Source organism: Pimephales promelas, chromosome 24, assembly GCF_988280905.1.
Source record: "Pimephales promelas chromosome 24, fPimPro1.hap1.1, whole genome shotgun sequence".
Taxonomy (NCBI): Eukaryota; Metazoa; Chordata; class Actinopteri; order Cypriniformes; family Leuciscidae; genus Pimephales; species Pimephales promelas.
In genome coordinates this window covers 29,162,601-29,177,265 of record NC_142792.1, presented here as the reverse complement: position 1 = coordinate 29,177,265, position 14,665 = coordinate 29,162,601, and the positions used below count along the sequence as shown (strand labels likewise).

Here is a 14,665-nt window from a genome sequence, read left to right as displayed (position 1 = left end):
ACTTATCTTTGTCATATGGTGCTATGTAGAACCATAAGAGGTGCCATAGAGCATGTTAACCTACCCAGAGAACCACTGAAGAACTGCTGAAGAACCAAACTGGGCTTAGTGGTGCTATATTGCAGCATGACCACTGCAAAGAACCCCTGAAGAACCTTTTTTTTAGCTGAACTTCTCAGTTATGTCTGAGTCAAGACATGAGTCAGTGGGCCAGGACTGCAGGCATAGGGGACGTCATGGGACAAAACCAAAGTCCAGATGCATTGTGCATGTCCCTGGTCTTGCATATGGACCACTCGTGCAATTATGGGCAAAAGCAGATTCTGATGCAAGATTAGCCAGAATAAGAGAAATAAGAGACGTGAGATTAGCTGAACCACTGGAATCTGCTCACAGAATGACTGTAACCTGTGAACATGGATAACATTAAATACATCTATTTTTATCAGCTTAAACTTTGATTAGTCACTCAAACCTTTATCTAAACCAATTTCACCATTGCGCATATTCAACATGTTCAGAAGTTTTTTAACAATTCGTACTCGTGTTTGTACTTCTACAGATGTGTGTGTGTGTGTACAGATGATGATCTACCAGCACTGCTAACGTCTCCGTCCACTACATTATTCCCAGCTCTATAAATGAACATGCTAACAGGAAGTGCTTATGATCACGCTTGAGCATGAGCTCAGACTCAAGAAATCACGACTCAACAAGACTCCACCCAGATTTATTGAAGTCAGTATATAAAGACACATGCACATGTCAAATGTAAACCAGAGGGCACTCGAGAGTCCCCGTATCATGCAAGGACATGTTCAGTTTACAAAACCCACAGATGATTCAGCATCCTGTGAACGGATCCAAGCCACATTCAGCGCATACTCCGCCTCCGTCCGTATAAATAAATAGATTTATTAAAAGCGCACTCACGGAGTGAACTCTTATGTACAGTATTTATAAAGCCCGTCCGTCCGTCAGCCAGTTCCCGCTGAGAGAGATGAGAGCCTGTGTTTGCCGTCGCGATCGAGACCGAAGGCGACGGCCGGGATCCTCCGGAGAGAGAGAGCGGGCGGGCGAGTGCACACGCGTGTCAGGAGCTCAAACCAGTGACACACGTGTGCAAAGAAAAGGCAACAGTCGGAGAGTGCGGTTAAGGCTGAGGTGAAAGAAAATCAGGAACAGCAAACTTCCCTCTCGGAGAAGCCTGGGATCCCTCGTTCACCAGCGTTATCTACAGGATAAAACAAGCGTACGTGTAAACCGCTCAGCCGTGGACTCATGCGAACACTACAGGCAGGGTCCAGCTCTTCTGCAGCTGGGGTGGGCCGGGCTCAGCGGGTGTTCTCCGGCTGCTGGTTGCTGTTCGGATCCTCCTCCTCCTCCTCGGTCTCGGTGGTCTGGTCGGGAGTCTGCCGGTCCAGGGAGAAGTAGCCCGTGCCCCGCACCGTGTCCTGCCGCTGGTAGAAGAGCACGTACGCTGCTTTGGACTGCAGAGAGAGAGAGAGAGAGAGCGTCACTCATCTGACTGGGCGAGTGATGCTGAAGGAACGCAGGAGAGTCAGTGACGCGTGGAGCTGCTCACCACGATCTGGTCCTCGCTGATGGCCGACACGCTGCTGTCGTCGAAGTTGTACCACTTCTGGTCGTCCTTGTTCTCGGCGTACGCAGTGTCTGACAGGCAAACCAGGTACACTCAACCGTTCAGTTTCTGCTGCCAATGCTCACATCATCTGTGTTCAGACACTCTACTAACACTCTACTATTAGTCTACTAACACTCTACTATCAGTCTACTAACACTCTACTATCAGTCTACTAACACTCTACTATCAGTCTACTATCACTCTACCATCAGTCTACTAACACTCTACTATCAGTATACTAACACTCTACTATCAGTATACTAACACTCTACTATCAGTCTACTAACACTCTACTATCAGTCTACTATCACTCTACTATCAGTCTACTAACACTCTACTATCAGTCTACTATCACTCTACCATCAGTCTACTAACACTCTACTATCAGTATACTAACACTCTACTATCAGTATACTAACACTCTACTATCAGTCTACTAACACTCTACTATCAGTCTACTATCACTCTACTATCAGTCTACTAACACTCTACTATCAGTCTACTATCACTCTACTATCAGTCTACTATCAGTATACTAACACTCTACTATCAGTCTACTATCAGTCTACTAACACTCTACTATTAGTCTACTATCACTCTACCATCAGTCTACTAACACTCTACTATCAGTCTACTAACACTCTACTATCAGTCTACTAACACTCTACTAACACTCTACTATCAGTCTACTAACACTCTACTATCACTCTACTATCAGTCTACTAACACTCTACTATCAGTCTACTAACACTCTACTATTAGTCTACTATCAGTCTACTAACACTCTACTATTAGTCTACTATCACTCTACCATCAGTCTACTAACACTCTACTATCAGTCTACTATCAGTCTACTAACACTCTACTAACACTCTACTATTAGTCTACTAACACTCTACCATCAGTCTACTAACACTCTACTATCAGTCTACTATCAGTCTACTATCAGTCTACTAACACTCTACTATTAGTCTACTATCACTCTACCATCAGTCTACTAACACTCTACTATCAGTCCAACCCGGTCTCATCCCAAGACGTCATATAACTGACGTTTTGGGACGTCTTTTGACCATACGTCAATATTCGCCTTTTTAGGGCCCCCTTAAACGTCGGTAGATGAGGTTATGGGATCCTAACTCTACCCCAGACCTAAACCTAACCCGTCACCTAACTGACGTTAAAGGTAAAGCGTCAGTTGTATGACGGCCCGGGATCGCCATCTACCGACGTTTAAGGGGGCCCTAAAAAGGCGGATATTGACGTATGGTCAAAATACGTCCCAAAACGTCAGTTATATGACTTTTTAGGATGAGACTGTGTTAATCAGTCTACTATCAGTCTACTAACACTCTACTAACACTCTACTATTAGTCTACTAACACTCTACCATCAGTCTATTAACACTCTACTATCAGTCTACTATCAGTCTACTAACACTCTACTATTAGTCTACTATCACTCTACTATCAGTCTACTAACACTCTACTAACACTCTACTATTACTCTACTAATAGTCTACTAACAGTCTACTATCACTCTACTATTAGTCTACTATCAGTCTACTAACACTCTACTATTAGTTTACTATCACTCTACTATCAGTCTACTAACACTCTACTATCAGTCTACTAACAGTCTACTAACACTCTACTATCAGTTTACTATCCCTCTACTATCAGTCTACTATCACTCTACTATTAGTTTACTATCACTCTCCTAACACTCTACTAACAGTCTACTAACACTCTACTATCAGTCTACTATCAGTTTACTATCCCTCTACTATCAGTCTACTAACACTCTACTATCAGTTTACTATCCCTCTACTATCAGTCTACTATCACTCTACTATTAGTTTACTATCACTCTCCTAACACTCTACTATCAGTCTACTAACACTCTACTAAGACTCTACTTGTACTCTACTAACCCTAACCTATGCCCCACCAGTAACAGCGACTGGTACTCCAGATACTCACAGTGTCCTCCCCCCATGCCTCCGTAGTGGTTAGAGACGGCGATGAGGTTGTAGCGGCAGGGCCCGGCGTTGGGGTTGATGAGGAACTGGGACATGTCCAGATCACTGAGGGTCAACAGAGCGAGACCGTTCACACACACGACTGTGACACACACACACATACGCGCCTCTGTCACACTGAGCTGTCGCTGACGTACCGCAGAGGGAAGTCCACCAGCGAGTCCAGCTTGTCCCTCATGTAGCGGCTGTAGGAGAAGCGCTTGAGATGGACCACCAGCACCGGCGGGACACTCCACAGGTCCAGCTTCTTCGTGGCCTGCTGGTGCTGCTTACAGGTGGGGCAGTACCTGACACACACACACACACACACACACACACGGGACAGTCGGTCACAGCTAGAGTCTGAGCACCAGAGGCTCCTCAAACATCTCAATCCCACTGGATCTCGCATTGAGTCTCAGATATCGGCCCGTATCATGTTCTGTCAGTATTTGAAGACTCACCATTAAACTGTACACACAGAAAGCATCTCAAGTGTGTGAACTAATGCTGCATACCCTAGCTGGAACGACACATGTATTCGTTTTGAACGGTTCAGGATCATTGTAACCAGTGGGCGGCTGCCATTTCCACTACCATATATGTTTTGTTTAATCGTTCTGCTTTTGAATTATTAGGTTGATTTAAGGTGTGCCCCTAAATTTTCAGCTTGTGTGCCTCAAATGTTCAAAAGTCTGAAGCCCTGTACTTGACAATACACTACACCAGTGGGGATACTTTAAACATGTGAACTCATTGATTACATAATGTGTGTCGCATCACAGCTAGAGCAAGAGGACCATTTGTGGATAAAAGTATATAAATGTTTATTTTGTTATAAAATGGCCACTGGTTTGCCTAGATCAGACTCTTATTCCTCGACTGGGATCTTGTCGAGACTATAATACTCGACCCGTTGGACCACTGAAGTCACTATATGGTGTTTTCCTCAAAAACCTTCATTTCTTTTCCACTGAAGAAAGAAAGACGTCTTGGATGACGTGTAGGGGGGTAGTAAACTATCAGGAAACTTTGATTCTGAAGTGAACTAGTCCTTTAATGATCTGCATCTGTTTTAAAATTACCTCAATGCGTCCACCATGGCTCTAAATCGACATTAATAAATAAATACGCTGGCTACATCAGCTGTGAGTAACCATAGCAACAGGCAGCCAAAGTATCCGCTCACAATTAACTCTTAAAAACAAACATCTAGTTAGCCGTTATATTACGCCTACCTGTGTGTTTTAATTATAGGTTGAAAACCGAAAGTGTAACGCCCATTCCTAGATGAGCCTAACTTACATGGCTTTCTGGCTCGTGAGTGAAGGGTTCTCCGAGCAGAGCGGACTATAAATATCTCCGGTTGCTAAATAAACCGTCATTTGTAACCAGGGAAACTAAGTTATTGTTTGTAAAAACTTTAGATTTTGATTGTGAAACTAATCAAAATAAACACTAATGTTTTAAAAATGTGTTATTTGGCCAGTGACCGTGGTCTAAGTGGGTTAATGCCCTCGAGGTGACTTCACTGCGCGTCGGAAGGTTCACTCCTTGCCGTCGTCCACTAATACCTAAACAATGGACACCATTAACCCTTACTTAATTAACATTTCAAAAGTTTTTATTTTTGAGAAAGATTAAACTATTGACAAAATTATGAATATGGTAGAGCGGAGTCGAAGTGTTGTAGCGCTGACCACACAGCTGTAATGCCTCACTTGCAAAATAGTAAAACCAACATGAAAAGAATCGTGATTTTCCTAAAAGAACCATGGCCCTAAGGCCCTTCCCTAGAACTAACGTTCGGCCTCACCACGGGTCTGCGGCTCCCAGCTTCTCTTTGGTGGTGAAGAGCTCAATGCAATCCTTCAGCTTGAAGAAGCTCTTCTTCTGGGGCTTGTACTCCATACTCTCGTGCTTATCGAAGTCCTGTGGAGGAAACAGTCAAGGCATCTCAAATCTCACCACACGAACGACTCCCGACGGGAAGCGGGAGAGATTTACCTCAGCCACCGACTCGTTGAAGTATTTCCTCTTCGTTTCCGGCTCCCAGTCCAAGGAGAGATAGCATCTATCTGCAGGAAAACAAGGAAACGAGTCAGATGACACTTTAAACACCAGTGATCTCTGGAAACACACGTTAGCAGATCTCACCGCTGAGTCTCGTGTGGTCCTCATCGAAGTGGATCTGCCGTGGCTCGCCTGCCCTGATGAAGTTGGAGTCAGTCTTCCCCATGTTGTTGAACTGGAATGTGAAGAGGCGCTTCTTCTGGCCGTTGACTGTCGTGGCGTTGGTGGAGTTCTCCAGCTCGTGGTCTCCGCCGCCTAGCGAGTCCTCCGACGGGCTGCTGTTGTCGTTCTCCGAGGGAAGATCCTGGCTGGACTCGTCGTCCGGCTCGTCCGTTTCCATCTCACCTGTGAGACAGACGAGCCATGCTTCAGTGCCTCAGACCTCTTAACCCTCATCCTTCCCTCACACTTCAGTGCCTCAGACCTCTTAACCCTCATCCTTCCCTCACTCTTCAGTACCTCAGACCTCTTAACCCTCATCCTTCCCTCGAGCTTCAGTACCTCAGACCTCTTAACCCTCATCCTTCCCTCACGCTTCAGTGCCTCAGACCTCTTAACCCTCATCCTTCCCTCACGCTTCAGTGCCTCAGACCTCTTAACCCTCATCCTTCCCTCGAGCTTCAGTGCCTCAGACCTCTTAACCCTCATCCTTCCCTCGCTCTTCAGTACCTCAGACCTCTTAACCCTCATCCTTACCTTGCTCTTCAGTACCTCAGACCTCTTAACCCTCATCCTTCCCTCGCTCTTCAGTACCTCAGACCTCTTAACCCTCATCCTTCCCTCGCTCTTCAGTGCCTCAGACCTCTTAACCCTCATCCTTACCTCACGCTTCAGTGCCTCAGACCTCTTAACCCTCATCCTTCCCTCACTCTTCAGTGCCTCAGACCTCTTAACCCTCATCCTTCCCTCGCTCTTCAGTGCCTCAGACCTCTTAACCCTCATCCTTCCCTCACTCTTCAGTGCCTCAGACCTCTTAACCCTCATCCTTCCCTCGCTCTTCAGTGCCTCAGACCTCTTAACCCTCATCCTTCCCTCGAGCTTCAGTACCTCAGACCTCTTAACCCTCATCCTTCCCTCGAGCTTCAGTGCCTCAGACCTCTTAACCCTCATCCTTCCCTCACGCTTCAGTGCCTCAGACCTCTTAACCCTCATCCTTCCCTCGCTCTTCAGTGCCTCAGACCTCTTAACCCTCATCCTTCCCTCGCTCTTCAGTGCCTCAGACCTCTTAACCCTCATCCTTCCCTCACGCTTCAGTGCCTCAGACCTCTTAACCCTCATCCTTCCCTCGCTCTTCAGTGCCTCAGACCTCTTAACCCTCATCCTTCCCTCGCTCTTCAGTGCCTCAGACCTCTTAACCCTCATCCTTCCCTCGCTCTTCAGTACCTCAGACCTCTTAACCCTCATCCTTCCCTCGAGCTTCAGTACCTCAGACCTCTTAACCCTCATCCTTCCCTCGAGCTTCAGTGCCTCAGACCTCTTAACCCTCATCCTTCCCTCACGCTTCAGTGCCTCAGACCTCTTAACCCTCATCCTTCCCTCGCTCTTCAGTGCCTCAGACCTCTTAACCCTCATCCTTCCCTCGCTCTTCAGTGCCTCAGACCTCTTAACCCTCATCCTTCCCTCACTCTTCAGTACCTCAGACCTCTTAACCCTCATCCTTCCCTCACTCTTCAGTGCCTCAGACCTCTTAACCCTCATCCTTCCCTCGCTCTTCAGTGCCTCAGACCTCTTAACCCTCATCCTTCCCTCGCTCTTCAGTACCTCAGACCTCTTAACCCTCATCCTTCCCTCGCTCTTCAGTGCCTCAGACCTCTTAACCCTCATCCTTCCCTCGAGCTTCAGTGCCTCAGACCTCTTAACCCTCATCCTTCCCTCACGCTTCAGTGCCTCAGACCTCTTAACCCTCATCCTTCCCTCGCTCTTCAGTGCCTCAGACCTCTTAACCCTCATCCTTCCCTCGCTCTTCAGTGCCTCAGACCTCTTAACCCTCATCCTTCCCTCACGCTTCAGTACCTCAGACCTCTTAACCCTCATCCTTCCCTCGAGCTTCAGTGCCTCAGACCTCTTAACCCTCATCCTTCCCTCACGCTTCAGTGCCTCAGACCTCTTAACCCTCATCCTTCCCTCGCTCTTCAGTGCCTCAGACCTCTTAACCCTCATCCTTCCCTCGCTCTTCAGTGCCTCAGACCTCTTAACCCTCATCCTTCCCTCACGCTTCAGTGCCTCAGACCTCTTAACCCTCATCCTTCCCTCACGCTTCAGTGCCTCAGACCTCTTAACCCTCATCCTTCCCTCACTCTTCAGTGCCTCGGACCTCTTAACCCTCATCCTTCCCTCACACTTCAGTGCCTCAGACCTCTTAACCCTCATCCTTCCCTCACTCTTCAGTACCTCGGACCTCTTAACCCTCATCCTTCCCTCACTCTTCAGTGCCTCGGACCTCTTAACCCTCATCCTTCCCTCACTCTTCAGTGCCTCGGACCTCTTAACCCTCATCCTTCCCTCACTCTTCAGTGCCTCGGACCTCTTAACCCTCATCCTTCCCTCACACTTCAGTGCCTCAGACCTCTTAACCCTCATCCTTCCCTCACTTTTCAGTACCTCAGACCTCTTAACCCTCATCCTTCCCTCGAGCTTCAGTGCCTCAGACCTCTTAACCCTCATCCTTCCCTCGCTCTTCAGTGCCTCAGACCTCTTAACCCTCATCCTTCCCTCGAGCTTCAGTACCTCAGACCTCTTAACCCTCATCCTTCCCTCGCTCTTCAGTACCTCAGACCTCTTAACCCTCATCCTTCCCTCACTTTTCAGTACCTCAGACCTCTTAACCCTCATCCTTCCCTCACTTTTCAGTACCTCAGACCTCTTAACCCTCATCCTTCCCTCGAGCTTCAGTACCTCAGACCTCTTAACCCTCATCCTTCCCTCGCTCTTCAGTGCCTCAGACCTCTTAACCCTCATCCTTCCCTCACTCTTCAGTGCCTCAGACCTCTTAACCCTCATCCTTCCCTCACGCTTCAGTGCCTCAGACCTCTTAACCCTCATCCTTCCCTCGCTCTTCAGTGCCTCAGACCTCTTAACCCTCATCCTTCCCTCGCTCTTCAGTGCCTCAGACCTCTTAACCCTCATCCTTCCCTCACGCTTCAGTGCCTCAGACCTCTTAACCCTCATCCTTCCCTCGCTCTTCAGTGCCTCAGACCTCTTAAACCTCATCCTTCCCTCGCTCTTCAGTGCCTCAGACCTCTTAACCCTCATCCTTACCTCACGCTTCAGTGCCTCAGACCTCTTAACCCTCATCCTTCCCTCACTCTTCAGTGCCTCAGACCTCTTAACCCTCATCCTTACCTCGCTCTTCAGTGCCTCAGACCTCTTAAACCTCATCCTTCCCTCGCTCTTCAGTGCCTCAGACCTCTTAACCCTCATCCTTCCCTCGCTCTTCAGTGCCTCAGACCTCTTAACCCTCATCCTTACCTCACGCTTCAGTGCCTCAGACCTCTTAACCCTCATCCTTACCTCGCTCTTCAGTGCCTCAGACCTCTTAAACCTCATCCTTCCCTCGCTCTTCAGTGCCTCAGACCTCTTAACCCTCATCCTTCCCTCGCTCTTCAGTGCCTCAGACCTCTTAACCCTCATCCTTCCCTCACGCTTCAGTGCCTCAGACCTCTTAACCCTCATCCTTCCCTCGAGCTTCAGTGCCTCAGACCTCTTAACCCTCATCCTTCCCTCACTCTTCAGTGCCTCAGACCTCTTAACCCTCATCCTTCCCTCACTCTTCAGTGCCTCAGACCTCTTAACCCTCATCCTTACCTCGCTCTTCAGTGCCTCAGACCTCTTAAACCTCATCCTTCCCTCGCTCTTCAGTGCCTCAGACCTCTTAACCCTCATCCTTACCTCGCTTTTCAGTGCCTCAGACCTCTTAAACCTCATCCTTCCCTCGCTCTTCAGTGCCTCAGACCTCTTAACCCTCATCCTTCCCTCGCTCTTCAGTGCCTCAGACCTCTTAACCCTCATCCTTCCCTCACGCTTCAGTGCCTCAGACCTCTTAACCCTCATCCTTCCCTCGAGCTTCAGTGCCTCAGACCTCTTAACCCTCATCCTTCCCTCGCTCTTCAGTGCCTCAGACCTCTTAAACCTCATCCTTCCCTCGCTCTTCAGTGCCTCAGACCTCTTAACCCTCATCCTTCCCTCGCTCTTCAGTGCCTCAGACCTCTTAACCCTCATCCTTCCCTCGCTCTTCAGTACCTCAGACCTCTTAACCCTCATCCTTCCCTCACGCTTCAGTGCCTCAGACCTCTTAACCCTCATCCTTCCCTCGCTCTTCAGTGCCTCAGACCTCTTAACCCTCATCCTTCCCTCACGCTTAAGTGCCTCAGACCTTTTAACTCTCATCCTTTCCTTGCTTTCTGGGACAAATCCTTCCCTCAAGACATACATTTATACCGATTTTTTGTGTCCAGAAAGCTTATTTTATTTCATTTTGATAATATTTTTTCTATCTACATTTTTGTTAAACAATTGGTTAAACAATTCCAGGTCAAAATGTCCCGAGGGAAGGATGAGGTGAACATGTCAGCATGCGGCAGCACAGGATGCATTGTTGTTAGTGAATGCCAACACTGACATGTGTAAGAAGAGATGCGGTCAAACACATGCTTACAAGGCCACCCCTCCTCCAGTATACCATTGGTGGCATTGCCATTGATGGAGTGATGTTTGGGCGAGAGCTTCTCCTCACTCTCCTCGTCCTCAGCGGCCGGCCGAACGTAACGACTGAAACGACACCAGACGAACTCTCAACTAGTAGTAACAAATAAACATTCCCATCAACTAAACATTAGATGAGAGGCTCTGTTTTCTACACATCTGTGTGTGTTTTGGGCTGGATTTCCCCATAACATTGACCCTTACCGCGCTACGAAGACTCTAAAGGTATAATAACAACTAAAGGTCCACCATTTCTAGGGGTGCAGCTTAAGAACGGCATAGCATAGGGAAGATGTGGGGAAACACCTATTAACGATAAGTTACAACTTAAGAACGGCGTAGCATAGGGACTGTATGGGGAAACGTGTATTAATGATAAGGTACAGCTTAAGAACAGCGGAGTGCAGGGAAGGTTTGGGGAAAAACGTAATAACAATCAGGAACAGCTTAAGGTACAGCTTAAGAACAGTGTAGCATAGGGAAGGTTTGGGGAAACAAGTACTGATGATATGGTACAAATTAAGAACAGCGTAGCGTAGGGCACATGCGTAGAATCACATAGTAACGATAAGGTACTGCTTAAGAATGGCGTAGCTTAGGGAAACTTTGGGGAAATGCGTATTAACGGTGAGGAACAGCTTAAGAACGGCGTAAGTGTGGGGAAACCCAGCCCAGCGTGAAGCCACTACACACCAGAGGCGCAGCAGGAGCAGGTTGTACAGCTTGTCCTCGCTGATGGTGTGCGGGACGCTGAGCAGGAACGGCTGGCCAAAGAGCGGCGTGCTGGTGTGGTTGAAGCCCGACTGCTTGTACTTCTCCCGCAGATGAACAGGAATCACCACGTGATCGGTGTCCTGGCTGCCGGCCAGCTCGAACCTGCTCCACACGGACAGAGACGCAGCGATCAGAAACACGCACTGACCTCTCACCCGCCTCAGTTACCACAGGAGCTCACACATAGATGTCGTCCCGCTCCATGATGCTGCTCAGGTTCTCGTTGCTGGCGAAGATCCGGTGAAACCTGTGGTTGTATATGTCCGTGACGATCATCTGGACGGGCAGAGGAAACACAGTGAATGCTGGGAAGTTGATCAGGCGAGAGGTTAGCCTCTCCATGCCCACGGTTACCTTCTGAGCCGGGACGCCCGACAGAGCCGAGAGCGACGCGCACAGGTCCGAGATGTGGCCCACCTTAGGCACCGTCAACTTGTACTGAAACCAAAACAACAGCCACACCTGTAACACGGTTCACTCTTAATTAAAATAAAAGTCGTTCTTTTGGCAAAATTGTATTACTTTATTAGCGCCTTCAAACTTAAATTATCACTGTTTCATTACATCATTGTTGGAAAACACTCTTATGAGAATCATTTCTGTTAAACTTGTGTAGCTAAAGTTGTTAAGTATATCTCATGTAGGGTTCTTCCTTTGTGTTTAATGTAATGACCACTAGAAGGTGCTCTAGGCATGATTTCCGTGATTGCTTTTCTCTGAAGGGATATACGTTGATGAAAACTAAAGTAAAAGAGACGTTTTACCACAGTTAATGATTCATATCTCCTCACGTTTCAGCGCAACACACGATCGGTGCGGACGGACGGTACCTGCGTGGGTTTGGCCAGGGCGTCGAGCCACACCAGATACACCTCCAGCGTGCGCTCCTTCTTCATGGGCAAGGGCAGCGTCAGGTAGCAGAAGGGGTCGAAGGTCACCGAGACCTTGGCGCACACGGGACACACCAGCGTGGACTTGAACAGGCCGTGGAAGATGTCCACGATGATGGAGTCGTTCCTCTTGATGTGGTTCTCCCAGGCCTCCTCTGCAACCACCTGCAGGAGATCGAGTCACACACACACCGTCAGCCGTCTCACACACACACACGCGTATCGCTCATATGAGGTACGTGAGGCGGGGAGGTTTCAACATCAAACCTTCAGGTTCAAACTGAGACCTAGCTGAGTGGAGGAAAAACTGTTTCTCTTTGTGATTTCACTACTTTTCAGACAAATTAATTTTACACACCAATTAAAAATGTTTTTAGACCACAGGATGATTACGATTAGCATTTGACCGTTATAAACTCCACAAACTAAATGAAAACGACTGTAAGAATCGACTGCAAAACAATGATCAAGGATCAAGTTAAAACTGTGAATTTTTTTTAATCATTATGACACTATTTGTGTCCGAGAAAAGGTCTCTTTAAAGTTAGACTGTCACACTTCAGGACTTTGTGTATTTTTATTTGTACAGCGCTTTTCTCAATACTCATCATTTCAAAGCAGATTTACAGAAAATGCATGACAGTTTAGAGTGATCTGTTATCAGAGGAGACTGTCTAATTTATTTAAGAAATGTACATATACAAATCACGGGGTGTGTGTCGGTGTCCTTCAGCTGGATGTAGTGGTGTGTGTGTGTGTGTGTGTGTGTAATGGACCTGGTCGGGGCGTGTGTCGGTGTCCTTCAGCTGGATGTAGTGGTGTGTGTGTGTGTGTGTGTGTGTGTGTGTGATGGACCTGGTCGGGGCGTGTGTCGGTGTCCTTCAGCTGGATGTAGTGGTGTGTGTGTGTGTGTGTGTGTGTAATGGACCTGGTCGGGGCGTGTGTCGGTGTCCTTCAGCTGGATGTAGTGGTGTGTGTGTGTGTGTGTGTGTGTGTGATGGACCTGGTCGGGGCGTGTGTCGGTGTCCTTCAGCTGGATGTAGGGCTTCTTGCGGATGCGGTTCAGGTCCTCGTGAAGCCCGTCGAGGAGGAAGGCCAGCAGCTCGTGCGAGTCCTGCTGCTGATACCCCGAGAACTGAGGCGCGAACCGGCCCACCAGAGTCTAAACACACACACACACACACACACACACACACACACACACTGTTCAACAACAGCCGAACCGGTGACCAGAGTCTAAACACACACACACTTCAGCCTAACCACATGTGCTTCAGCCTTCAACAGAGCAACAGTGGCCGTCAGGAAGAGTGGTGGAAACATGAGAACGGCTGAAATACACAATTCGCCGATGATTTCTCGGCTACTAAAAGCACAGGTCTCAGTCTCTGCACAGTCACGTCAGCGCGCGTCAGGATCGGGGAAAGAACACAATCACCGCTGCAAACTAAAACTGAACGATTTCTAAAAAGACAACAGTGTCATTGTTCAGTTCAGTGTTGATTGAGTTCAATATCTGTGTAGCAGGAAGAACTCAAACACAGCGGAGATGGTTCACACACACACACACACACACACACACACACACACACACACAGCTCGTGTTTCAGTCGGACTGATCTCGTGCCGATTGATCAATCTGAGCGTTTACATGTGATCGGGTCGATGTGTGTGTTTATACGTCACAAACTTCATATTGTTTGACATTTTCTCACTGCATGAACATACAGATTTCCAGATGTCTGCGCATAACTATTCTCATACACTGGTTCTTCATTCGCTTTAAACAGCAGACTTAATTTTATCCATTTCTGTTTTACGCTATTTGTACGCCATTACGCTATTTCTACGTCATTACGCTATTTCTACATCATTACATTATTTCTACATCATTACATTATTTCTACATCATTACATTATTTCTTCATTACGGTCTTTTTACACCATTACACTATTTCTATGTCATTCCGTTATTTGTACGTCATTGCGTTATTTCTACATCATTACGCTATTTCTACATCATTACATTATTTCTACGTCATTGCGTTATTTTTATGCCTTTATGCTATTTTATACATCATTACGTTATTTCTACATCATTGTTATTTCTAAATCATTATGCTATTTCTATGCCAGTACGCTATTTCTACGCCAGTATGCTATTTCTACGTCATTACGTTATTTCTACATCATTACGCTATTTCTATGCTAGTTCGCTATTTCTATATCACTACATTATTTCTACGCCAGTACGTTATATCTACATCATTACGCTATTTCTACGCCATTGCGCTTTTCTACGTCATTACATTATTTCTACTTCATTACGCTATTTCTACGCCAGTACGCTATTTCTACGTCATAAAGCTATTTCTACGTCATTACGCTTTTATATGTCATTACGCTATTTCTACGTTATTACGCTTTTCTACGTTATTACGCTTTTCTACGTACACCTGCACCTGCGCAGTCCTTTGTTTCGGTTTTCAATCCAATCAAGTGTTTCTCGATCGGATTAGAAAAGGAATAAACCCTTCCACTCCTATCGAAGTTTCACGGGGA

The 14,665-nt window shown here is 47.2% G+C and overlaps 1 protein-coding gene across 4 annotated transcripts in view; it reads right to left on the bottom strand.

Annotated features, from left to right (window-relative positions):
* Window positions 1-714: 714 nt before the first annotated feature.
* The window catches only part of usp15 (ubiquitin specific peptidase 15), a 34,275-nt gene continuing 20,324 nt past the window's right edge, over window positions 715-14,665 (bottom strand). For 2 of the 4 annotated variants that reach the window (XM_039675158.2, XM_039675160.2), the window contains 13 exons: window positions 13,107-13,265; window positions 12,044-12,268; window positions 11,568-11,651; window positions 11,395-11,489; window positions 11,133-11,315; window positions 10,393-10,505; window positions 5,823-6,083; window positions 5,673-5,743; window positions 5,482-5,597; window positions 3,824-3,973; window positions 3,628-3,731; window positions 1,586-1,674; window positions 715-1,490 (listed from right to left, as the gene is read on the bottom strand). In XM_039675158.2, the coding sequence (XP_039531092.2) occupies window positions 1,335-1,490; window positions 1,586-1,674; window positions 3,628-3,731; window positions 3,824-3,973; window positions 5,482-5,597; window positions 5,673-5,743; window positions 5,823-6,083; window positions 10,393-10,505; window positions 11,133-11,315; window positions 11,395-11,489; window positions 11,568-11,651; window positions 12,044-12,268; window positions 13,107-13,265 (1,806 nt within the window). In that variant the 3' untranslated portion in view covers window positions 715-1,334. Of the gene's footprint in view, window positions 1,491-1,585; window positions 1,675-3,627; window positions 3,732-3,823; window positions 3,974-5,481; window positions 5,598-5,672; window positions 5,744-5,822; window positions 6,084-10,392; window positions 10,506-11,132; window positions 11,316-11,394; window positions 11,490-11,567; window positions 11,652-12,043; window positions 12,269-13,106; window positions 13,266-14,665 lie in introns of those variants that run through there. The other 2 variants (XM_039675159.2, XR_016149892.1) reach the window with 2 other exon arrangements.